Source organism: Maylandia zebra, linkage group LG15 (assembly GCF_041146795.1).
Source record: "Maylandia zebra isolate NMK-2024a linkage group LG15, Mzebra_GT3a, whole genome shotgun sequence".
Classification (NCBI taxonomy): Eukaryota; Metazoa; Chordata; class Actinopteri; order Cichliformes; family Cichlidae; genus Maylandia; species Maylandia zebra.
In genome coordinates this window covers 25,418,281-25,442,293 of record NC_135181.1, presented here as the reverse complement: position 1 = coordinate 25,442,293, position 24,013 = coordinate 25,418,281, and the positions used below count along the sequence as shown (strand labels likewise).

General features: G+C 42.1%; 1 protein-coding gene across 1 annotated transcript; it reads right to left on the bottom strand.

The window, feature by feature from the left end:
- Positions 1 to 11,780: 11,780 nt before the first annotated feature.
- nt5e (5'-nucleotidase, ecto (CD73)) lies at positions 11,781 to 22,056 on the bottom strand. Its single transcript, XM_004561067.6, has 9 exons — positions 21,408 to 22,056; positions 19,222 to 19,444; positions 18,043 to 18,231; positions 16,346 to 16,543; positions 14,904 to 15,058; positions 14,502 to 14,610; positions 14,200 to 14,349; positions 12,614 to 12,814; positions 11,781 to 12,535 (listed from the first exon to the last, which is right to left on the bottom strand). Exons 1-9 carry the CDS (start codon positions 21,732 to 21,734, stop codon positions 12,360 to 12,362), a joined length of 1,728 nt encoding a protein of 575 aa, XP_004561124.1. The 5' UTR covers positions 21,735 to 22,056; the 3' UTR covers positions 11,781 to 12,359.
- Between the last annotated feature and the right edge of the window lie 1,957 nt (positions 22,057 to 24,013).

The following is a 24,013-nucleotide window of genomic DNA, read 5'->3' as shown; positions in this document are numbered from 1 at the left end:
TGATAGAGGTTTTGACGGTGGTTTGTGGCGTCAGTCGAGTATAAAGGGCTGCGGTCATAATACAAAGTAAAAATTTAAGTACATAGCAACACCTGGTTTATGATGTCAGGTATAACTTCGGGGATGCAAGCATCACTTTTATGATGCGACTTTGCCCCGTGGTGGCGGTCATAATCGCAGAGAAAGGGGTATTTTGGTCTATGGTGCAGTGTGCTTTAAGAAGATCTAATAGTTGAGCTCAGAGGTTTCTGTGTAAAATTCCCGCTGAGGAAAAGTGTTGTGTGTGAGTGTCAAAGCGCGCTCTGGGTGAGAGAGTGTGTGTGAAGCTGCGAGGCGCGCTCTGGGTGCTGTCTTGTGGGTAAAGCGCGCACTGAGTGAGAGTGTGAGTGAGGCGCGCTCTGAGTGTTTTTTGTGTGGAGTGTGAAGCGTGAACACAGTGACAGTGACGGTTGATGTGTTTGATTAGGAGGACATTAGAGCAAATACACATTTTAGGATCAAAGGTTGATGCCTAGTGTACCTGTGGAACTTTGCCCTAGGAGTGGCGACCCTCCTGTCCGTGGACGCGTGGCCAGGACCGGCGTTGTCCGGGTGCCGAGGTGGTGACTTGGGGAGGTGAGGGCCCCCGCATAGCTACGGAAATAACACTGGAACGGCCGTGTAATCACGGGTTCACATTTATTTCCGGACTAGAACAAGACACATTTTGCGAACAAACGTTGAGTCTAGATTAGTAAAGAAATAAAAAGGTTGAATTCCTCGTTTCAGTGGTTGAAATTGTTGTGTGCCTGTCCCCTGACGAGTGTGAAATTAAAATAAAGAGGGAATTTGGAGCCACATAGAGATAGACGGGCATAATTGGGTGTATTACTCTGTGGTGTAATAAAAATAAAAAGGAGAGATAGTAAGAGGTGTGCAGTGGAGAATTATAGAGGAGTAGAGAGAGGAATGTGTTGGGAGACTGGCGTACAGTTTACGCTGTCAAGGTAGGCGTGTTGCCTGCTTATCGGTTTAAAAGTGATGAAAATGAAATTAAAATAAATCTCTTAGTGTGTTAATACAGGAAGCTGCGGACCTGGACCAACTGCCCCCACAAGCACAGCGGCCGAAGCAAAATTATAGGTAATGGGAACCACACCCAGCACGAATCAGCAGCTGTGAAAAAGACAGCAGCGAGGAGAGAATTAGAGGAGAAATTAAGAGAAGTTTTAACACATAAAATTGGGGCCAACGGACTTGTGGAGGTTGGGAAGGCGTCCGGAGCATCACAACAAAAAGGTGAAACAAAAACACACACAAGCAGAGAAATCTGAGAGAAAGGCTCCTTTTAAGGTAACGCCTAGTTTGAGAAAAGATAAAATTAACCTGCTTTTATACAAATGCACATACACGCAATGAAGAAACAGCTTACACTCATGAACACGTGAAGATTTTCCAGCAAGGTTAAAGAAAAATTAACATACTTAAATGATGAAGTCTATACATTACTGACAAAGAAACCCTCTGGGTTGCAGGACAACAATTTAACTAAAAAAAAAAAAAGGACCACTGGTCTAACCAACCAGGCAAGACACAACAAATTTAGTGGTTAACAGATTCAAATTGTGACATGTTTTCTGTTGATTGATTAATAAAAGTGATTACTGAATGAAAGAAAGTTCCTTTTTTGGGCTTTTAAACATGATCTTAAGAATTTTAACATATACCGGTGTTGTCCTGTCAACTTGGTGGGTTAGGAGTTGATTATATCGGGAGACAGGAAACAAAAAAAGGGGGAGAGAAGGCTGACACAGGGCCTGGCCCCATTGTCTCCCCTCTGAATAACACAGCCAACACAACATCATTTTCCTGTTCGTTTGTTTTTGTTTTTTGTTTGTTTTTGTTTTGTTTTGTTTTTGTTTTTTCTATACATATTTAATTACAGGCTGCTTTGCCGGCCCTGAAAGCCGAGGCTGACTGGACTCCTGCTCTCCCCCATACGTGACACTGACCAAATGCTGCAACAGCTGGACCCACAACAACGACCTGAGAATGTCAACAGACCTGCAGGAATGTGATCTCAGGCAGCCAAGACGGAGAGCACTAAACCTAAGGCCCGTTTCACTACACGGGGGAAAAATTCCCAGACTGCGTCAGCTGACAGAGCTGTGACGAGACGCCCGCCAAGCCCGAATGAAAAGTAAGGCCGAGCGAAAGAATGCTGACCTTGATAACTTTGCATTCACACTGTGCAGGACAGTGATGGACCAACACGGATGATCGGGTGGCGAAAAAGGGCGTGACCGAGACAAGAGGAGTAACTGAGGACAGAAGGCACCTCAGAATGGACAAAAACACAGAAGAAGATGCAGGTTTCACCTGCGGTGAACATCGACACTGGAGAAAGGACTGCCCCAATTGGGGTCAGAACCAGGACGGACTGAATTTTGAGCAGCAGCAGCAGCAATGGTCGCAAACAAACTGAAAAAGGAGGGGGGCAGGACCCCAGGGCATGCTTCAGGCCGTGGTTTACCCAGAACACCAGAACAGGAAAGTGATGAACACACACACACACACACACACACACACACACACGTCTCCAAACACACAGATTCAGAATGAAGTGAAATACACACATGAACACGTGCACTCGTTGAGTGAGTGAGAAATGACACACACACACACACGGGAATGTTGATTCACTGAGAAGTGATGCACACACATACACATACACACGCTTGTGCAATGAAGAGTGATCCACACGCACACACACATACACGCTGATGCAATGAAGAATGCTTTGCTTATGCTGATATGCAAAATGCTGCACACAAACATCCCAATGCATAATTATTATGAGGAGCCATTGATTACTTAGAATGTGTTATATGTCACCTAGAAGGCATTTATGTAGATTTTAGGAATAAGCTCTAAAACGGTTTGGTTATGAAAACAATGTCTGTGCGTGATGTCTGTTTATGGCTCAAGGCCTTGACTGAATTCTTTGCTGTGCTTCACACAGCCCTGATGAGGAACAGTGGCACAGAGTGAAAATGATGAAGTAATAGTGTAAGTTTAGGTTGGAGTACGGCATTTTCTGTGATTGAGTTTTAATTCAAGGAGGAACAAAAGGTGTTACGGCACCTGAGGTTCTCATTCCCACACAATATTGTCCCGGCAGGAAGCAAAATGTTCCTGTGAATTTCTGGTTGATTGTTTGGTTTTGTTTAGCGCTAGCTTGATTTTATCAGTGAGCTTTGGCTTGTGTTCTGTCTCGTAAGCGAGAGAGGGATAGTTTTATGCTTGGACATGTCTGCAACGGGCCCTAGTTTGTGTTATTGTTGTTAGTGTTTTGTTGGTTATGTCTGTTTTCGTTTTTGTTACAGTGCACTGGAGAAAAAACATCTGAGAGGTGTGATCCACCGGTGGTGATATGTTGATATTTTGTGAGTTCATGATTTAACAATCAGCTCTTTAAACAAGGCCTGAAAGATTGAAATTTAAAGCGCTATAAAATATTATTACTGTAAACAGTTGCAAAGTGTGCTTCTCCATGATTGTAATTGGCTTGGGAGAAATTCACTTATAGGGAACACTGAGAAGTTCTGAGTCTAAAAGGATTGCACCGAGTCAATCCGGCCCAAAAAAAAAAAACAAAAAAAAAACAAAAAAAAAAAAACAAGGAATTGTTTTCCTTTAAAATGATGACGTCATCTTGCTGGTGATGGATGCTCGAATAGGTTGCGCGTGAGACTCCATTATCAGCAACATCTGGTATGAATGTGTATGGAGGTATGCATGTGAATGGACTGTGATGGACTGACGACTAAAAGTTTTGACTGACTTGATACTGAGACAATGACTGCACCCACTTTAGGATTAGTAAATGCCAATAAACAATTCACCCAGCCGACAAGAGAAGGGTGGATGCTTCGCTTTGTTTTGTTTTGTTTTTTCAGGAGCAGGAGGATAAGAGAGACTGGAGGAGGAGACTCTAGCTTCACATAAGTATGAACTGCAGACTTAACACTGTGGTTGCTGATTTTGAGTTACCGATGTTTGCATTAAGAAAACTGTGCTATATTAGCTGTGTTTTGGTTAAGGTATCATGTTATATTATTGGGAATGCCAAATGCTACAGTGGAGAAGACTTTTGATACCACTCATGACTGGAATATGTTATTATTAACCATAGCAGGCCACTGTAAAAAGTCAATTAAATTTTATAGAGGAAAATCGCCAAAATTGAACAATACCTATGAATGACTGGCCACATTCAGAATAGAGATATGCAATAATAAACATTGGTCCACGTGATTTAGGTTCTCACTTGAAATAGTAAGTTATTAGATGTAGAATATAATTGACAGGGACATTTGATAGTACTGAAAAAGAACAAGAGCAAAGTAAATAAAGAAAATATTGTGTTTAGTTTGGATAAATTCAAATTAAAATGTACCATTACACTCAGAGGATCAATATGAAATAAAACATATGCAAAATTTGTAGGAAGTACATGACTGATAACTGTTCTGTCCTGAGCATTTGTTTCCAGAGCACCCACTTGACCACACCAACAGTTTCTCGCCACCGAGGAGGGGTACTTGCAAAAAAGAATAAAATAAAAATTTGAGTTTAACAAAACATTTTAAATGTAAATATCAAGCTTACCTTTCTTTTTCCATGAAATGTGCTTGTGGGCACGCCAGCCATTTTGAAAAGGTGGGCAAAACAATTGGCAAGGCCACACCCCCACACATGTGATATAATTTTAAAGGTACTGTTGCCCTCTCTAAGAAACATCAGGAATTAGAGGAGTGGCAAGTAGAGTATGCGAGCTACAAGCAAAAACTAAAATGTGTACTACAGTGTGCAAAAATGAAATACTGGGTCATCAGGGGGTCATGAGGGACATTTATAAAACTAAAAGTCCCACTAACCTTAAAGTGCACTTGAAAAGCTCACACAAGAAGGCTAACCTAGCTTACCTAGAAGACCTCATCAGGGGGAGCACACTCCCCCTCCTTGAAGAGCTCACCCACTCAACCCGCATCCCCAGAAAACAGCTAACCCCAGATAAGGTAGCGTGATGTATCCCGAGACAACAGGACTGGGACATCTAAATAAAGGTGTGAAACAATCGCCTTCAAAAGGTTATCAATTCACTCCAACCAAAATTAGGACCACACGGTGCGGCAAGAGTTAATAGTTATTAGTCTCAACACCCAAGGATAACCAGAAGAGCATGACTGATATGATGGAACTGGGATTTTGTTACACTTAATTTTTGCAAAACACAAATAAAACTAAATTGAAACTAAGGATTTTCAGAAAATAAAAACTACACTAAACTAGCAAAGAATTGGTAAAAACTAATTACAACTGGTAAAAATTGAAAATCTGGAGTCGAAACTAAATAAAAATAACAACTAATGGAAATGGCGAAAAGTTTAAAACCCTGGTGCAGAGATTGGCAAATCTGACCAGGAAACGTTATAAAATGGATTGTCAGGATAGTCAGCGTTAAAGCCACTTTTGACAGTCCATACTAGGGTGGCATTGGACATCTTCGGGGCAGAAAAGGGTTGGTGTGACCAAGGTGTGGTTTGGCTTGTTGTATGTACATTTCAAAATGTTACAGCTCTGGATGGACCAGTTACCAGATATGATGACACTAACCTTCTCTTTTAAGTGTCTAGCTCCAATGAATTGACACATGGGAGTGTGTCAAAAAGGGGGAGTTGAGTCCGAACATCAAACAATGGTGTTATGAACATTTTATGACTTTATTTGTGTGTTTAATAAATTAGCGATGGTAAAACTTAAGCTTATAATGTGTTAGACTTAGAAAGGGTTCACTAATTTTTTATTTCTTTTACACACACATAGATTATGATTAGAATAAGTCCTGAACATAATATTTTAAACAAAATTTGAATCATTAGAAGAACAATGGATAACAATATTAGATTATCAAGGCTAGGGAGAGAGGTGTTTTGGTTTTCTGTCTCTTGCAGAGAAAGGAACAGACACCAGACGGGGACACGGAGATGTGAGGACCCTTCACAGCAGAGACAGATGTAGGGACTGCCGAGACAGCAACTGGGGTCAAGTGTCATGACGTTTGGGCTCCTGGAGAAGATGGATCCCACAAACACAGCAATAACCATGAAGGGGTTGGCGAAAACCAGGAACACCAGACCAACGAGGTTCAAGAGGCTCTTGGCAAAAAGGGGGACACGCCGGTGACCCCAAAACACACAGATCTTTGTTTGAAATCGGGGCAGAATAATCCCCAGAACTGTGCAATGACTAAAGGGTGGTCTAACCCCGGAGGTCGAAGAAAGAAGCTGAGAATCACCCAACTGGAAGACACTGGTAGCTGCAGCAATAAAAATAAAGGTTAAAAGCTCCTTACACAGAGGTTCTAGTCTAAGTACATTTGAAAGGTATAAGGGGGCATTAAAATGGGAGTGGAAAACTGGAGCACCAAAATAAAGCTGTGGGAGAATTGGGGAGTGATGGGAGAGTCATCTGTAACTGCTGTTATGGTTGTAAATCTAACTTTGCTTGCATCTGAACTGCGTGAACACAGAGGTCATCCCACATATGGTCCACCCGTTAAAGGGGGACAGAGGGCCTCAGGATCAAGAAAACTTGGACCTTGCGACCCTGGAGTGCATGTTGTAAGTGATCTCTTTCAGAGATCAAAAGGGGGAATTATTAAATTATTCTGTTATTATATGTTACCTTATATATGTAATCAAAGTAGTTGAATTAGAATACTGCTGTAGATCATATTATACCCTTTAATATAGAGTGTGTGAGCTGTATGTAGTTTAGTTCTCATTATACTTTTGAGTTAACAGAACATATTCACATATTAGTTCATTAGATAAATGTGCATCACTCTGTATCCTTGATCTGCTGGGAATGTGTGACACTGTTTTCTTGACATGCTTAAGTGTTGAATCATGAAGAGAAGGTTGTAAGCAGGAGACTCTGTGTCTAAAGACAGGGGAGATAGATAGACCACATTCCACACCCCCACCTTACAGAAAGCAGAGAAACAACTGCCGAGGTCATAACTTAGGCGCTGTAACAGAGAAAAAATGTGATGTTTTGGCTTTTACGACTAGCTGGGGGCCACTAGAGACTATAAAAAGCTGAGCAACCCGTCACCATTTTGAGACATGTGCCTGACCCTCTGGTGGCATCTCTCCCGTCCGGACGTTCTAATGCTCTTATTGTTGAATTGTATGGAAATAAATGATTGTTGATTGAGCATTGATACACCAAGTATTGTCCTTCCTTCAGCCCAAAGATTCAAAGAACTGCGTGTTTTCAACAAGACATGACACTGTAAACCAGCTGTTATTAAACCCTTGTTTCGTGAGTTTAAAAGTTCTGAACCCCTAAAAGCTTATGAAGATTTTAGCTGGTTGTTAATTCATTTTTCTCTTTGGCAACTAAAACACACTTTTTCACAAGTCCTGTGACATACACCTGTCACACACCTGTCAGCGGTTTATCCCAGCTGTTGCCTGTGACAGCAGGGATAGGACACCCTTTCACAGCTTCAATCCCACATGATGAAAACACTCTTTAGTGCGTTTAAAAGTGGCTCACTTTAATCTCAGGCAGGCTGAACCAGTGAAACTCCTTTTTCTGTTGGTGCAAAGACTTTGATATAGAATATTTAATCTCTGACATATCTTAATATAACAAAATGAAGTGCAATTTCAACAATACCTTTCAGTTTTCTGCATGACTAATGTGTAAAGTAACAGGAAGTACTCTTGCTGCAGCATTTTGGATTAGCTGAAGGCTTTTCAGCGAGTTTTTTGGACATCCTGATAATAATGAATTGCAGTGGTCCAGCCTGGAAGTAATAAATGCATGAACTAGTTTTCAGCGTCACTCTGAGACAGGATATTTCTCATTTTAGAGATGTTGCGCAAATGGAAGAACGCAGTCTTACATATTTGTTTAATATGTGTGTTGAAGGACATGTCCTGGTCAAAAATGACTCCAAGGTTCCTCACAGCATTACTGGAGGCCAAGGTAATGCCATCCAGAGTAAGAATCTGCTTAGATACCATATTTCTAAGCTTTTCAGGGCCGAGTACAATAACCTCAGTTTTATCTGAACTTAGAAGCAAAAAGTTAGCGGCCATCCAGGTCTTTATGTCTTTAAGACATTCCTGCAGTTTAACTAATTGGTGTGTTATCTGGCTTCATGGACAGATAGAGCTGGGTGTCATCGGCATAGCAGTGAAAATGTATGCTATGTCTTCTAATGATACTGCCTAAGGGAAGCATGTATAATGTAAACAGAATTGGTCCTAGCACTGAACCCTGTGGAACTCCATAATTAACCTCAGTGTGTGAAGAGGACTCTCCATTTACATGCACAAATTGGAGTCTATTAGATAGATATGATACAAACCACTGCAGTGCAGTACCTGTAATACCTACAGCGTTCTAATCGCTCTAATAGGATATTATGGTCGACAGTATCGAACGCTGCACTGAGGTCTAGCAGGACAAGCACAGAGATGAGTCCACTGTCAGAGGCCATAAGAAGATCATTTGTAACCTTCACTAAAGCTTCTTCTGTGCTGTGATGAGCTCTGAAACCTGACTGAAACTCTTCAAATAAACCATTCCTCTGCAGATGATCTGTTAGCTGTTTGACAACTACTCTTTCAAGTATTTTTGATATGAAAGGAAGGTTGGAGATTGGCCTATAATTAGCTAAGACTGCTGGGTCTAGAGATGGCTTTTTGAGTAAAGGGTAACTACAGCAAGCTTGAAGGCCTGTGGTACATAGCCGATCATTAGAGATAGGTTGATCATATTTAAGATCGAAGAATTAATTAATGGCAGGACTTCTTTGAGCAGTTTTGTAGGAATGGGGTCTAAAAGACACGTTGATGGTTTGGAGGAAGTAATTATTGAAGTTAACTCAGAAAGATCAATTGGAGAAAAAGAGTCTAACGTAACATCAATGGTACTAAGAGTAGCTGTAGATAATATTACACCTGTGGGATGATTATTGGTAATTTTTCCTCTAATGATAAAAATTTTATTTGTGAAGAAGTTCATGAAGTCATTACTAGTTAACGTTAAAGGGATGGTTGGCTCAACAGAGCTCTGACTGTTTGTCAGCCTGGCTACAGTGCTGAAGAGAAACCTGGGGTTGTTCTTATTTTCTTCAGTCAGTGATGAATAGTAAGATGTTCTGGCTTTGCGGAGGGCTTTCTTATAAAGCAGCAAACTATTTCTCCAGGCTAAATGATGATCCTCTAAATTTGTGACACGCCATTTCCTCTCCAGATTACGAGTCATCTGCTTTAGGGTACGTGTTTGAGAATTATACCACGGAGTCAGGTACTTCTGATTAGAGACCTTAGTTTTCACAGGAGCTACAGTATCCAGAGTCGTATGTAGTGAGGAGGTGAAATTATTAACAAGATAATCGACCTCTGTTGGGGTAGCGTTCAGATAGCTGCTCTGCTCTGTGTTGGTACAGGGCATTGAAGATGATAACAGTGGGTGGATTATATTCTTAAACTTAGTTACAGCGCTTTCAGAAAGACATCTACTTTGATAAAGTCTACTCTCCACCGCTGTGTAATCAATTATTGTAAATGTAAATGTTATCAGGAAATGATCAGACAGGAGAGGGTTTTCAGGAAACACTGTTAAATGTTCAGTTTCTATGCCATATGTTAAAACAAGATCTAGAGTGTGATTAAAGTGGTGGGTGGGTTCTTTTACATTTTGAGAGAAACCAATTGAGTATAATAACAGACTAAATGCCATGTTGAGGCTGTCATTTTTAGCATCTACATGGATGTTAAAATCACCCACAATAATTATTTTATCTGAGCTCAGAACTAAATCAGATAAAAAGTCTGAGAAATCAGACAGAAACTCTGTGTAAGGCCCAGGTGGACGATAGATGATAACAAGTAAGACTGGTTTCTGAGTTTTACAGCTGGGGTGGACGAGGCTAAGCATCAGGCTTTCAAATGAATTAAAAGTCTGTCTTGGTCTTTCATTAATTAATAGGCTGGTGTGAAAAATTGCTGCCACACCGCCCCCTCGGCCTGTGCTTCGAGATTTCTGGTAGTTAGAATGACTCGGGGGTGTTGATTCATTTAAACTAACATAATCATCCTGCTGCAACCAGGTTTCTGTAAGGCAGAGTAAATCAATTTGTTGATCAATTATTAAGTCATGTACTAACAGAGACTTGGAGGAGAGAGACCTAATATTTAATAATCCACATTTCACTGTTTTACTCTTTGGTTCAGATGTGGATACTGTATTGTTCTTCCTTTGTGATTGTTTATGTTTAAGTTGTTTGTTGCTGGTTTTTAGTTTGTCTGTTTGGGAGCTGACACAGTCTCTATGGAGATGGGTTTTTGGGGGGTAGCAGGAGGAGAGAAGCTGCAGAGAGGCGTGTAAGACTGCAAGTCTGCTTCCTGGTCCCAACTCTGGATAGTCATATTTTGGGGGGTTTAATGAATTTGTCCATATTTCTAGAAATGAGAGCTGCTCCATCCAAAGTGGGATGGATGCCGTCTCTCCTAACAAGACCAGGTTTCCTCCAGAAGGTTTGCCAATTATCTATGAAGCCCACATCGTTTCTGGGACACCACTCAGACAGCCAGCAATTTAAGGAGAACAAGCGGCTAAACATGTCACTCCTGGACCAGGAGTGACATGTTTTTCTTTTTGCAGGTGTTTTTCTTTTTGCAAGTGTTTTCTGAAGTTGCAGTCCGTTTGGCCTCTCAGGGCCACCGTATCAATCCCTTTGGGTTTGATTATCATTCGGGATTAATAGAATGTTTAGTTTTTCACTGATTGAATAATTACTTGCAGACATATCAGTATAAAAGAATGTGCTGAGGCAGTTGTAGACACGATGACTGGTGCCTGATATCCATCATAGCCACTTCTTAGCTCAGGGCCTGCAAAAAACAAGCAGCTTCATTCCACCAGTTTTAACTGGTTAGATAGATGCACATTCTCATATAAAGCTCTGTGAACTGCTAGGGAGGCTAAGCTCTTCTGGAAAGTTGGCTGCAGCGAACTGTCTTAATCATTCAATGCTTTGATAAATAATCAAAAGAAGTGCTTCACTGGTGATTCCTCAAGGTGGATAAACAAACACTATCAGTCCGCAGAATATTTTCCCAGATGTTTGTTGGCAGATATGAGACGAGTCATTGTGATCTTTTTGGTCAGCAGTGGTTTTCTCCTTGAATTCTCCCGCGGAGGCTATTTTTGGCCAATCTCTTTCTCATTCTTGAATCATGACCTCTGACTTTAACTGAGCCAAGTGAGGCCTGCAGTTGTTCAGATGTTATTCTGGTTCTCCTGTGACCACCTAGGTGAGTCATCCATGTGTTCTGTTGAAGTGATTTCTTGAGAGGTCTGGCAGTAATCAGGTCTGGGTGTAGCAGTGAAACTAAACTTTTTCAAAAAATTTTCTTTATTACAGTCAATTCATGAATCATGGGGGGACTTTTTTTTACATGAGGCAGGTAGGTTTGGATAGCTGTTTTTCCTGAATAAATGAAATCACGATTTAAAAACTGTTTGCTCAGGTTATCTTTGTCTAATGTTAAAAAAAAGTTTGATGATCTGAAACATCTAATATATGCAAGTCCCCACCACCACACCACACAAACACACACAATCTCTGTATTTCACTCTGGTCCATTTTGGTAGAAAGACCAAGTGACCAGCTTTCCACCAGCTAACAGCTAAACACTCAACACGCACACTCAGTTTTTACCATATGTTTATTATGAAATGGCGGCACTGTCCAGCTTAGCAGTGCAATACCCGTCAGTACCCAAATGTGCAAAATATTAATACCACTGTGCATCTGCCACAGTAGGCAGGTATTTGGCTAATGGTGTGGTGTGGGGGAGTCTGATGGTTCCTCCGGATCTCACAGTTAGCAGAGCTTAAAAAAGATCAAACACAAAAAGCCTTGTTGGTGCTGATTTCATTTTGAGGCCAAAGTATACGGAAGACGAGTTATAGCTACACACAAAAGATATTTTACACTTTTTCTTCTGACCACAGCACTTTTTTCCCCTCGAGGCTGCCAGTGATTACTGGAGAAACCGCAGCACTTGTTTCAACTCTTGGCTGCGTTTTTTGCACTTTTGTCCACATTTGTTCCTAGAGGGAAGTGAAAGGTATTACCACATTGGCTTCCCTTTTCGTTATAAAAAAAGTATTAGTCATTAATGTCAGGGTTTTATGAAGAAAGTTTTCCCGGTCCTACATGATTACATCAGGGTGTTATTTTAATCCGTCGTGGTTTCACTGTCTTTGAAAAAAGTTTTTAAAAGTTAGATGTTTCCACGGAAACTCCAGAGAAGCACGAGTGAAACCATAAAAATCAGGGAAGCTGTTTGGCCCTCAAGTCCAGCAGCTGAGTTGTACAGCTTGATGCGTCCTTCGACAGAGGGATAAACTTGTTTTCTTTGTGTGATGTATCTGGACACGACTGAAATGTCCAAATCCCCTGGAAGCAAAAGAAACAAGTGTGAAAAGAAGCGCTGGAAAAACATTAAACCAAGCGCAAGACTAACAAAACCCTCACCGCTGTTATGTTTGAGGAACCCGTCTTTGATCATCGAGAATCCATCGCCTCCTGTCACCATGTATGACGGCAGCACCACCTTGTAAACCATCTCATTCTCGACGGGTTCATAGACAGGAACGCGGCATTTGGTGCAAAGGATGCTGAGGCTTTTGACGCGATGCTGCGGTGGTTTGGAGAGGTCAAATTCTACACGAATTCCTGTTGGAGGAAACAGAGACACTATCAGTCTGAATCAGATGTACTGTACGGGAAGCCGGAGAGTAAGAACAGAGAACGTTCTCTCCAGCTCCTTATACATGAGGAATATGTATAATGTGGTGAAAGAGTCTTGACACAACAGAGTACTCAGGTTCTCTCTGGTGCTGACTAATTCCTGGGTCAGATAGATCCTGATTGAAACCAACCAGATGATGATATTTTTAAGTTCTTGCCCGGTTTCTAGTACTTGGACAACATTTGAGGCACGCTGTGCTTTTCAACACTGGATTTAAGTAAGTAGGGTACAATCTATCAAATGTAGCTGATGTTCTGTACATCCACGTTATTCATAGCTTCAGATTCTGTTGCCTTGTTTTCTCAATGGGGCAAATGTTGATGGCACAATCTAAAAACTAAGTAATGTCACCATCTACATGTACACTGAGTCCATCTTTCACAGTTCTTCATCTGAATGAAGAAGACTGTAACTTTAAACCAGAATATCAATGATGCAGTAGCTCATGTGGCTCAGGATCCTTTACAATTCACAGGTTTTTATAAAACAAAAAAATGTGGCCAGTTTGGGTGAAAACCCATTTGGTGAACACTGTATAGAAGTTGATTAGATTCTGACCAATAATATAGCAGCGGGTGCCACTGTGAAATTTGGAGAGATAGTCGCTTTGAAATGGCTTAAGCTCATTGTTTCTTTGGCCGGATGAGCGAAAAACTGTTCTCATAAGCTGAACACAAGCAGGTATTTTAAAAAGGAGAGCAAATCCAAAGCAGCAGGAATGGGTGGGCTGTGGAAATGTTATCGAATGGTTTTATTATCTAAAGCAAACCCAATGTTCCCACAAAGATTTCTTCCTACTTCAGGGTTTCTCAAAAAAAGTTCAGGTTCAACAGATTTAGATGCTTTACTGAACTCTTCCCATCCGGTACCATCGTCATATTAAAAATTGAATTTGTCCAAAATGAGATGCAATCGATCAGACCCAGTTCTGGATGTAAAGAGTAAAAAGAATGCTTATATAAGTTTAGCTCATTTACTCTTTGTGGAGGTGTACAGAAGTTGTACAGAGATACACAGGAAGATGATGTTGAAGGGGAACATCAGAGAATGTATGGCTTTTATAGTGACATTGAGTAACCTATTGAACCTCATATTGGACCACCTGAAATTATGAAGTGAAAGCGCTGGAGGGCAATGACATAAGTTTTTGTACCAACAAAATCACAATTGTGCACTTCAAAGCTGCACCAGAGTAAAAGTCAGAAGATCACATGGTTCCACTGGACATCAATTAAAATTGTGTGCCAAAAAAAATGCTGATATTTCTGTATGAACCAAATAACCAGAGTAGATGTAAACGTGCAGATACCGGACACTTGAAGGAACTCTCCGGTGCTCTGGCCGTATCGTTCCACCGAGTGTTCGAAAGCTTTCCTCAGCGTGGAGCCCTTTAGCTCCACCAGGTCAAAGGTTCCGCTAAAGGGTAAGACGGCTATCAGGTCCTCCATTGTGATTGAACCTACAGGAAGTCCATCACAGAAAACAGTTTTATAAAATCCTCTTGACACAAATCAGAAACTGCTTTGAAGAAAAATCCCAAGTAGTCAATAACAGGTTGTCCCAATGTTCTGACTCTGCACATGAAATACAGCTCTGTTTATTTGACTTCACCATTCCTCGTGTGCTCGTCGATAGATGCCCGAACGCCTCCTCCGTTCAAGATGCAGGCGCTGACGTGGTTCCACTGGACATCATTTGAGAAGCTGATGTAGTTGTCGAGCTGAGGAACAGAAACAGGAAGCAGATTTCCTCGGTCACACGTGGATCTATGGCATGTTGCTACAACTTCTCCACCTCTGACAGATGTATATGCTAGCCGTTGTTATAGTGCTTTTATACTGTTTAATTCATAGTTCTGGAACTTTGGAACAGATAGCACTGCCTAAACTGCTAAACTGGAGTTAGTCTGAAGTTTGATTCATGGAGATGATGCTAACTGCTAACCCTCAGCTACAAGCCTCTGAGAGCTAGGAGGAGGAACATAATAGTAATAGTATTTCTCTAAAGGCTCACCATGGCGTCGCAGATGAGATTTCCCAGGTTGCATTCCTTAAAGCGGCAATCCTGAGTCGAGCCGTTCAGGAAGACCAGAGTCTTTCCCACCACCTGAGCCGAGTAGTTGGCCAGATTCTTCTTCCATTCCTCCACATCAGCCAGCACCTCCGAATCTGTGCAAGACATTATTCAGTTTTAAAAACAGTCAAGCAGTTAACAGTTTTAAATGCCTGCGTTACTGCTTTGACACCAAGCTCCTAATCTATACATCATTTACATAACCCACTCTGTCTGACCGACTAAAATCCACTCCACTCCATCCAAGCTCCCTGCTTCTGTTTTACAATCTTCTGATATCAAAAAAAAATAAACAATCTGATAAAAAAAAAGATGTCTGTTTGCAAAAAGCAGAGCTTTGGTATATGCACATGACAGCAGCTAATTTTATTTTCAAGCATACACAAGGTCATAAAAATACTTCCAGACAGAATCCTCGGGTTAATGACAAGATGAGGACTTTAAGTGTGGATCCTCAGAGGTGGTTGTAGCTCAGGAGGCGGATCAGACCACCCACTAATGTGAAGGTTGGTGGTGGCCAAAAAGTATCTTTGGGCAAGATACTGCCTGCATTCATTAGACCGTGAGTGTTGGATAGAAAGACATAGAAAAAGATGCTACATAGAAACCAGCACATTTAATAAGTCCTTACTCTCCCCATAATCCACAATTTTCAGCATAGCAAGTATAAAAGATGGACATAGAGACTGGATCTAAACAATGAAGTCAGTATGGAAGTGCCTTTAACCTGGATTCTTGCTAATGATCAGCAGGGGTTGCAAAAGACAAATATCTCCCTTATCTGGGACCTTAAAGACTTTCCTGATGAACTGATGGTATCATATTGTAGCTTCAAATTATACTGAATACTAAAGAAGGTTTGATATTTGATTGCTATGTAAATTACGGCCAACATTACACTAATAAAAGACGGCGGCGACAGTGAGCGCACTCATCTTTTATACGCCTTCTGTAGCACAGTAATAGAAATGGGTAGAAGCTACAATTTTAATGCATAACAGCATGTTCTTTTAACATCGACAGCTGTGCAGCTCGGAGGGTGTCCCAGGGGCTTTTGTGCTATTCATGAAATTTAAAATCAGAACCGTAGCACAAAAATGGCAAAATACATTCAGAGAATGTGAGCTCTAAATGTGACAGCCAATCAGATTTGTCCAATTTGCACCAAGTAGAAGATAAAAGATCCCACAAACTCTCTCAAGGAACATTCAGATTTCAGCTGCTGAGGCAAAACATCCACAAAAGACGCCAGAGATCCCTCATGTGCCCTGTCACCCTGTGACAACTACAATCAGAAATCCTCCAACAGCACAAAGACGGCACTAAGAATCTGGTAAAAAACAGAAAACGAAGAACAAAGATGGCAGACTCTGCTTCATTACCCTGTTTGATGGTGCTGTCCAAGAGGATGGGGTTTCCAGTTGACTTCACTACATTCCCAGCATCATCAAAAGAGACCTTCAGGTAACCCAGATATTTTCCAAAGGCGTAGGCCTGCACAACAGGAACCTTTCGCCCTTCCTCTGAGGTCACCATGTAGGGATATGTACCAACTGGGACTTCAGTAGAGGGAGGAGTTCCTGGAAAAACAGCAGAAAAAACAAAAGATGGAAAGAAAAAGACGATAAGTTTTCTGAATATAAACTTGAATTATTGAAGTCATTGAATATAAACTACACGCAGATTTTTTTCCCCTACAACTAAAACATGTTCACCACACTTTTTAAAAAGCAGTAATTCACATCATAAAGTGTAAAGACTGTTGTCAGCTGGTCTTCCATTAATGGTCTAAACATCTCATCACTTAATCACGCGGCAGTTTCTCAAAAATGAAGGATGAAACTGCATCAAATGAAGCTTTCAGAATACCTGGAAGTCTCCAGGAACCCCAAAACATTCTCAGCTCTTTGTGTCAAAGGGCACATTTGAAAAGATTCATCCTCCACGGTAATCTTCCTGGAAGGAAGCCTCAAAACTACAGCACAGAACGGGCCTTCTGAAGTCATGTGACCTGGGCAGGCGGCTCAAAGAGCTTCTTCTAGTCTGATATCAACTCAGTTTGATGACATCACTCCGAGACAAAGATGTGAAATCTGCACTTATAAATATTCATTCATTCAATGAAATTCCAAACAGTTCTCTTTTTTACTCTCCTGTTCTTCAGTAACATCCTTTCACTGTCTGAGGTCTAATCTGTGCATTCGTGACACTTCCAGGGGAATGTTTACCATCACGAAGAAGCTAAAGGCTAAAAAGAGCAACGTTTAGAATATCCACTAACCAACGCTGATTAATGATGCTTGGCTGTCTAAACACAAGTCCAATTCGCTGTGCAGGTTTATCTGCACAACATCAGCACAACAGGAAGACTTCAAGGACTCTCTTCCTTCCTGATCCCCAAATAGTGATGAAGCGCTGCCCAAGCCACTAAGTGAAGGCAGTTCCACACTGCAGGAAAACATCTGAGCAGTTAGAGGTCCAAACCTCGTCCTGCCCATTTACATGCAACACTTCAGAGTTATTTATAAGAGGCTCACTCGCACAGACAGCCTGTTTACTCCAAAGCGAGCCAGAGGGATGAAGACTCAAAGTTTCCTCCCATGAAGAAACAAAGACATGCCTCACAGAGATGGACTGCGGGAGAATGAAATGCATGAAGCAAGATGTAAATGATTTTGCTCATGAAGATGCATGAAAGAGCAGAGCCACAGCAGCAGATCGAAAAAACAAAACTAAGATTGGTTGGATGAAAAATCAGGTCACTGTTTTTACCGCCTGACCATTAACAGGGCAAAATCAGCTGAGGTATGAGGAGGATTTTACCCGTCTAAGTAAAATCTGTTGTTTCGCCTATAATGCTAATCAGCATTGTAGGACTTACAACACTGACAGACCACTGAAAGAGATTACTTAAAAAAAGAAACATAAAAACAAGCAAAATAAACTTTATTTAAATGCATTAAATAACCTGCTGATCAGTTTAAATCGTTAAAAACTGCCTGAGCCTTCAGTAATAGTGTGAGCCCCACAGTGTAGGTGACAGATGTGGCAGATGTGACAGCTTTATCCGCCTTCCTACCTGTATACAGGAACGTGTTGGTGTGTCCGCCGATGACGACGTCGACCCCACGGACCTTCTTGGCGATCATCTGATCTACAGTGAAGCCAGAGTGACCGAGAGCGATGATCTTATTGATCCCCAGAGTCCGAAGTTTGTCCACCTGTACCTGTAGAGAGGTCACCTCGTCCAGGAACTGCAGGTGAGGTCCTGGGGAGAAACACTGGCACCGGTCAGTTTGTGCATGTCTGTCTGCTTTTCAGCCAAATCCAAAAAACAGCACAGGCACTATTTTCATATTTATATCTGTGATTTATCATAAGTAACAGTTATTTCTGCTGTGACCAACAAACTTCTGTGAAGAGGAAGAAGAACAAAGTATTTCTATGTCCTGTCCTTATTTCAGTGTTCATGTAGGCCTGAAGACCATTTGGTGGCCAACAGACAAGGATGTTTTAACAGCTCGAGTTAGACAAAGTATATTCATCCCATTGTAAGGAACAATAAATGTTGCACGTTCCAACACCTGGGACCGGCCGTCGCAGCTCATTCAAACACAGAAGTCTTCAGTAGCCCCAAAACATCGCCAGCAGATCTGCAGTCTTCGTGTCAAAGGCACATCTGAACAAATCTGACCTCCACGGGAAGCTTCCTGGGGAAATAAATACTCGACTACAACACAGAATGGGCCTTCTGAAGTCACGTGACCTGGGCAGATGGATCAACGGTCTTCTTGTCTGGCCACAGCCCCAGCTGGCTTTTTTGGAAACAAAGAGCTTTAAGAAGAACTTCACAGCAACTGTGAAGCATGGCAGTGGAAATGTTCTGCTGTGGGGTTTCTCCACTGTGCCAGGGTGCAGTCATTACCAGAACACATCTAAAATGCATTGTACTTTAGATGTTTTATTTGATGGTTGTTTCCAATCTTGTCCAGTGAAACACTTTGTAACCTGATTTAAAAGGATCTTAATAAATAAGATGAATGGAGGATTATGGAAAGGCCCAACTCAGAGCTTGGGTTTTAATCCTCATGGAAATGCTGTGGTGTTATTTTCCAAATTAAAGCGTGATCCCAGTTCCCGATACCAGTTACTTCCTTTCACAGGAAAACACTACATCCACTGATGCATTTGTTCATTAATAAACCATTAAACAGTTTCCATGGGAGTTTTTTCACATTAGCTCAGAGGAGCCACTTACCAGGCTTGGAGAGAGCCGGTGTTTCCTGTGTGGTGTACCCCACCACGCCCACCTTCTCTCTGCCAATGGTAAATATCTTATAAGGTAAATAAGTGATCCCAAACGTTGCGTTCAGAGTGTGGTCCGGTTTGATGTTAGCACTGAGAATGGGACACTTGATCTGTTCCAGGAACGGTTTCATGAGTCCTTCGACTCCATTATCGAACTCATGGTTCCCAAAAACCTGAAAAAGAAAACAAGGAATGAAGAGCTTGGAGACAAAGAACGAACTGATCAGCAGAAGTTGGTTGTTACTCAAAACACCCCACCAACTAAGCTCACGCTCTGTCCTTCAGTTTCTTCTGGTTTGGACCACCATAACTGCCTTCACATCACCCATGGCCATGAAGCCGTCCACTCACCAACTAAAACCACGGAACCTTCTCAAACATTGCTTTCATATGAAAAACCTTCTCCTGCTTTTGAACCTGTTCTGGTTATATAGACAGAGTTTCTTCTGAAAATGTAATTATTTTCTTGTTTCAGTGTTTGGGGCTAAAATAAAAATCCTGCTGCAGCTGGATGGTGTAGTGGTAAGAAGCCGCAAGTCAGATTCCCTCCCAGTATACAGTAAGGGTCCTGGCTAGGCCCCCCATGCCAAAACACCAAGCCATGGAATGCCGTGGCTACGTCCGCAGCTCGGACACGACACATGTCACTGCATGTTGTACTCTGTATGATTTCGTACGTGATCTATAAAGCTCCTTTCTTCTTTCTGTGTGCACTTCCTGCGCTTCTATAAACTCACCACAGACCTCAAACCTTCATACAAAGAAAACGTTAACCTTGTTAAACTGCGCTGGTGTAGTTTCTGTTTCTGGTGATCAGAGTTGAGCAAACAACTCGGAGACCAAACAGCAGAGTTAGTGGAACCGGCCACATTTAAGTCTGGAGGGGGCTCATCAGCTCACAAGCGCTTATTTAGGAGTTTGCCGTGCAGGATTGTACACCTTGAATTCAGCTGCTGAGGTGACACTTTGTGCAGAAACGTCTAGTAAAACACCCTGAAGCCTCTGAAGGTGAACGATGACAGGAGATGAGCTGGAGTTTCCAGGCCAAACCAAAAACCTTTGACGGGGGTAAAGATGACCTTTAAATTTGGATGGTGTGAGTTTAAGTGGGCGTAGTGTTTCACCAAGCCGCAAATTGTTTTGCCTTATGGAAACTTGCTTTGTTGTGTACTCAGTGAGGTCATTCATATTTTCACATAAATTAATTAAATGTAATGTGTTTTTATTTTTCATTCATGAACTTGTATTCAGCTGTGTAACATTTAGCTCTCTTGACCGCTAGAAACAAATCCTTCTTCCCACTTTCACAATTTAAAAGACGAAATGTTTAGACTTGCTGAGCCAATAAAAACGTACTTTTGTTACCCACCAAAAGTAAATTAAATGGAGACTCTAAACTTGGATCTCTGATTCTGTCTGAGAGTTAAAAAGCAGAAGAGAGAAGAAGCTGAATAATTAGATGAATTAAAATCGAGTGCAGCCTTTAAACCTGAACCAATAAATCAAGCCTTTCACTGAGTGCAGTCCTGCGTCTGCCTCTCCCAATTAAAACCAGCACGATGATTGGACCCCACCATCTCTGCAGAGATCAAAATTGTGTTTGAGATGCTTATATTCCTGCTCTTCATCTTCATGCTAAGATTTCCATAAAGCCCCTAAAGGCATAAAAGCAATTAGGATCTTGCAGTAATTTATTTGGGTAATTATCAGATCAGACCGTCTGAATGCTTCAGCTCTTACACTAACTCAGGGACAGCAGCACCATGCACTCGGGCTGTCAGATGTTCTGTTTCACCTCTCTGAGCTGGTGCACATGTGGCTGTGCTCTCCAGATGTGAGTAAGCAGCTCGCTCTCTGCCTGTTTTGTGCTTTTTTCTTCAAACTTTGGATCTCATCAGCTCAGAAACATTTTCTAAATTTCAGTCCTCCACTGAACTTCATTAGACCCCCCCCCCATCCTTGTTTGTCTGGCAGCAGAGAGCAGATGAAGGAGGTGGATGGGGGGTCATGTCTGTGTGGGACGGGTAATTACGATCACTACCATAGAGAGTAATCTGATTACTCAGCATTACTCAGTTAACCCAGCATCTACAGGACCTGAACAGCGGAGCTGGGGAGGACAGGAGGCGCTCCTACCGTGGCGTCGTAGCGCAGCTTGTTCATGAAGTGTGCCGCCTCGGCCCCCTTGTAGAAGTTGAACCACACGGTACCCTGGAACTGGTCCCCGGCGTCCAGGAGCAGCACGTTGTTCTCGGTGCTGCGGATCCTGCTGACCTCCGTGGCTCTCCGGGCCACGCCGGCGAAGCACTGCCCGTTAACGCCGCATTTCCCGGAATTAACGTCGGTCTCCTCCACACGAGCGTGTACGTCGTTGGTGTGGAGCAGCACCAGGTCCCAGACCGCCGACGAGGACACGGAGAATCCCAGGAGGAGGAGGAGGGGGAGCAGGCACACCGCTTCCATCGCTGCGCGCAAAAACAGTGCAGGAGGAGCCCGGAGAACGGCGGCTCCCTCTCCTCCTCCTCCTCCTCCCCGCCCTCAGACCCGCTACTTGCTCCCTGTGAGGGGGCAAACAGAGCATGAGAACCTGGAGCAAGTTTTTCATCTTTTTGGAGCTTCGCCTTCTTTGAACTGTGGGGCAGGACACATGCTCGATCCCTGCTTTTTTCTGAACTTTCTTCACATTCGCCTGATGTTTGTTCTGAAACACTCAGTGTGATGTTGAGTTCACGGACTTTGATAAACGTGCTGCATTCACTGTTTGAGAACAACAAACATTTCAGACCCAGTGCCCAGTTTTCTTAGAACGAACAGGTGTTCTGGGAATCCATCCTACCCGTTGTTTCTACGCATGCGCACAACACGAAATTAAGTGGCGAACCATCCTACCTTTGTGAATATGAGCTAGAAGCATAATTTTACAGCTAGAATTCAGTGGCAAATCATCTTACCTTTGTTAATAAGAGCTAGAAACATACTCTGACGGGTATAAATACGTGCCAAACCATGCTACCTTTCTGAATGGGACCTACAAGCACACTTTAACGGGTAAAATGAAGTGGCAAACCATCCTGGCTTTATGAATGTGAGCTACAAGCATACTCTGATGGGCAAAGTTAAGTGGCAAACCGTCATACCTACTTACATTTGTGCTGGAATGACTCTGTGACAGCAGAAATGTGCATAAACTACTTACGGTAGGATGTTTTACCAAAGTAGGAACACCGGCCACTCTCACATAACCTTAAATATAAAGATCAAACCTCCTTTTATCAGTCCTTATTATCCAGTCCCCTGGACACCAAAGTGCTTGTTCATAGGGGGTCATATGATTGTTGGGTTTTTGTCTGTATTATGTCTACCTTACAATATAAAGCGCCTTGGGGCGACTGTTATTGTGATTTGGCGCTGTATAAACTAAACTGAAATGAACTGAATAGCGATGTAGCAGAAAGCGGCATCTGGTCAGAAGGACAAACAACCAAATGTGGAAGAGTTTATTTGTCCAAAATGAAACATATCTGCGGTGGTCGGATGTGGGGTGATTGACGGTTATGGCCTCCTGAAATAAAGACGATGCATCCATCGTAGCACTTTTTTTCCCCACCAAGGCTTTTGGAAAGGGAACAGCAGCCGTGGCAGTGAAACAACAATCTAATAATCTCCACATTTATTGTCAAAATGATTTATATATTGGTTTCAACTGTCCAAAGGATTTTCTGGAGATCTGCACAGCTCTTTAGATGCTTTTTTGTGAACTTTGACCTTCCCACTCCTGAGTGTAACCAGCGGTTTGCACCTTGTTGTAAAGTCTGTGTATTTCATGAAGGCATTTCTTGAATGTAGACCTGGACAGTGATACTCTGGCCCCTCGAGCATCACTTTCGTGGGTTAAAAGTTATTTTTTTAAGCACAGAAATAATTCTGTCATCATGCACGTTTTCAGGCCTTTTGTTGTTGCCGAGCTGCTCAGTGACATTCTGATTTTTCCACCTCTAAAATGTTTGCTTTCTCTCTGGTTTATTTTAAATTTTCAGCCTAATGATGGCCTCCATCAATGCAATGACCTTTCTTTGGAGCTTTTATTTTAGAGTTTCATGGAAAGATACTAAACTGTAATTCCTGAGCAGAGATCACAGAGAAATGTGTCATTGTTCCAGAACTCATTGCCCTGTCTGTACAGTAGTTCCAATGAATGAATGAATGAATAATCCTGCATTCAGAGTCTTAGAGAGCTACAAAAAGAAAATACAAAGAGAGGTGAGAAATTTCACTGTGGTGAGATTTCCGGTTTACAGACCAAGTGTGCAAACCCTGCTGGACAGAAAAGTTCCTTCTTAAGCAAGAGTGTAATCGGTCCCACAGAGCTCAGTTTGATCTTGTAGTGCATTCCTCCATTCATAAAAAAAAACCTGAGACTTCAAAAAAGACACCAAGATTAGTTTTTATTCCACATCTGACTTCATCCTAAAACCCACCATCATATTAGAAAACTTCATTTATACAGCTCTCCCCGCAGCACCCCTACCTGAAGCACGTTCCAATGGGTGTGACCTGCAGAGCTGAAAGATGTGCTAAAAAACTGCAGTTCCTCTAACGTCCACTAGTGTCCTCTAAATATCCAACTTTACAGCAGAAAGAAACCTGGGGTCCGTTCTTCGTACCTCGCTTACTACATCCAAGATCAAATCATCGCGCCAACTTTGAGCTCGCTATTCCGGTTCTCCGAACACACCTGTTGT

What these genes read in the sequence shown, in the direction of transcription:
- nt5e (XM_004561067.6), bottom strand. Translation starts at nt 21,734, where the DNA reads ATGGAAGCGGTGTGCCTGCTCCCCCTCCTCCTCCTCCTGGGATTCTCC. An exon ending in GGACAGCACCATCAAACAGG is followed by an intron (nt 15,059 to 16,345) that starts GTAATGAAGCAG and finishes TGTCTTGCACAG; the next exon opens with ATTCGGAGGTGCTGGCTGAT. An exon ending in AGAGTTCCTTCAAGTGTCCG is followed by an intron (nt 12,815 to 14,199) that starts GTATCTGCACGT and finishes TTCCTCCAACAG; the next exon opens with GAATTCGTGTAGAATTTGAC.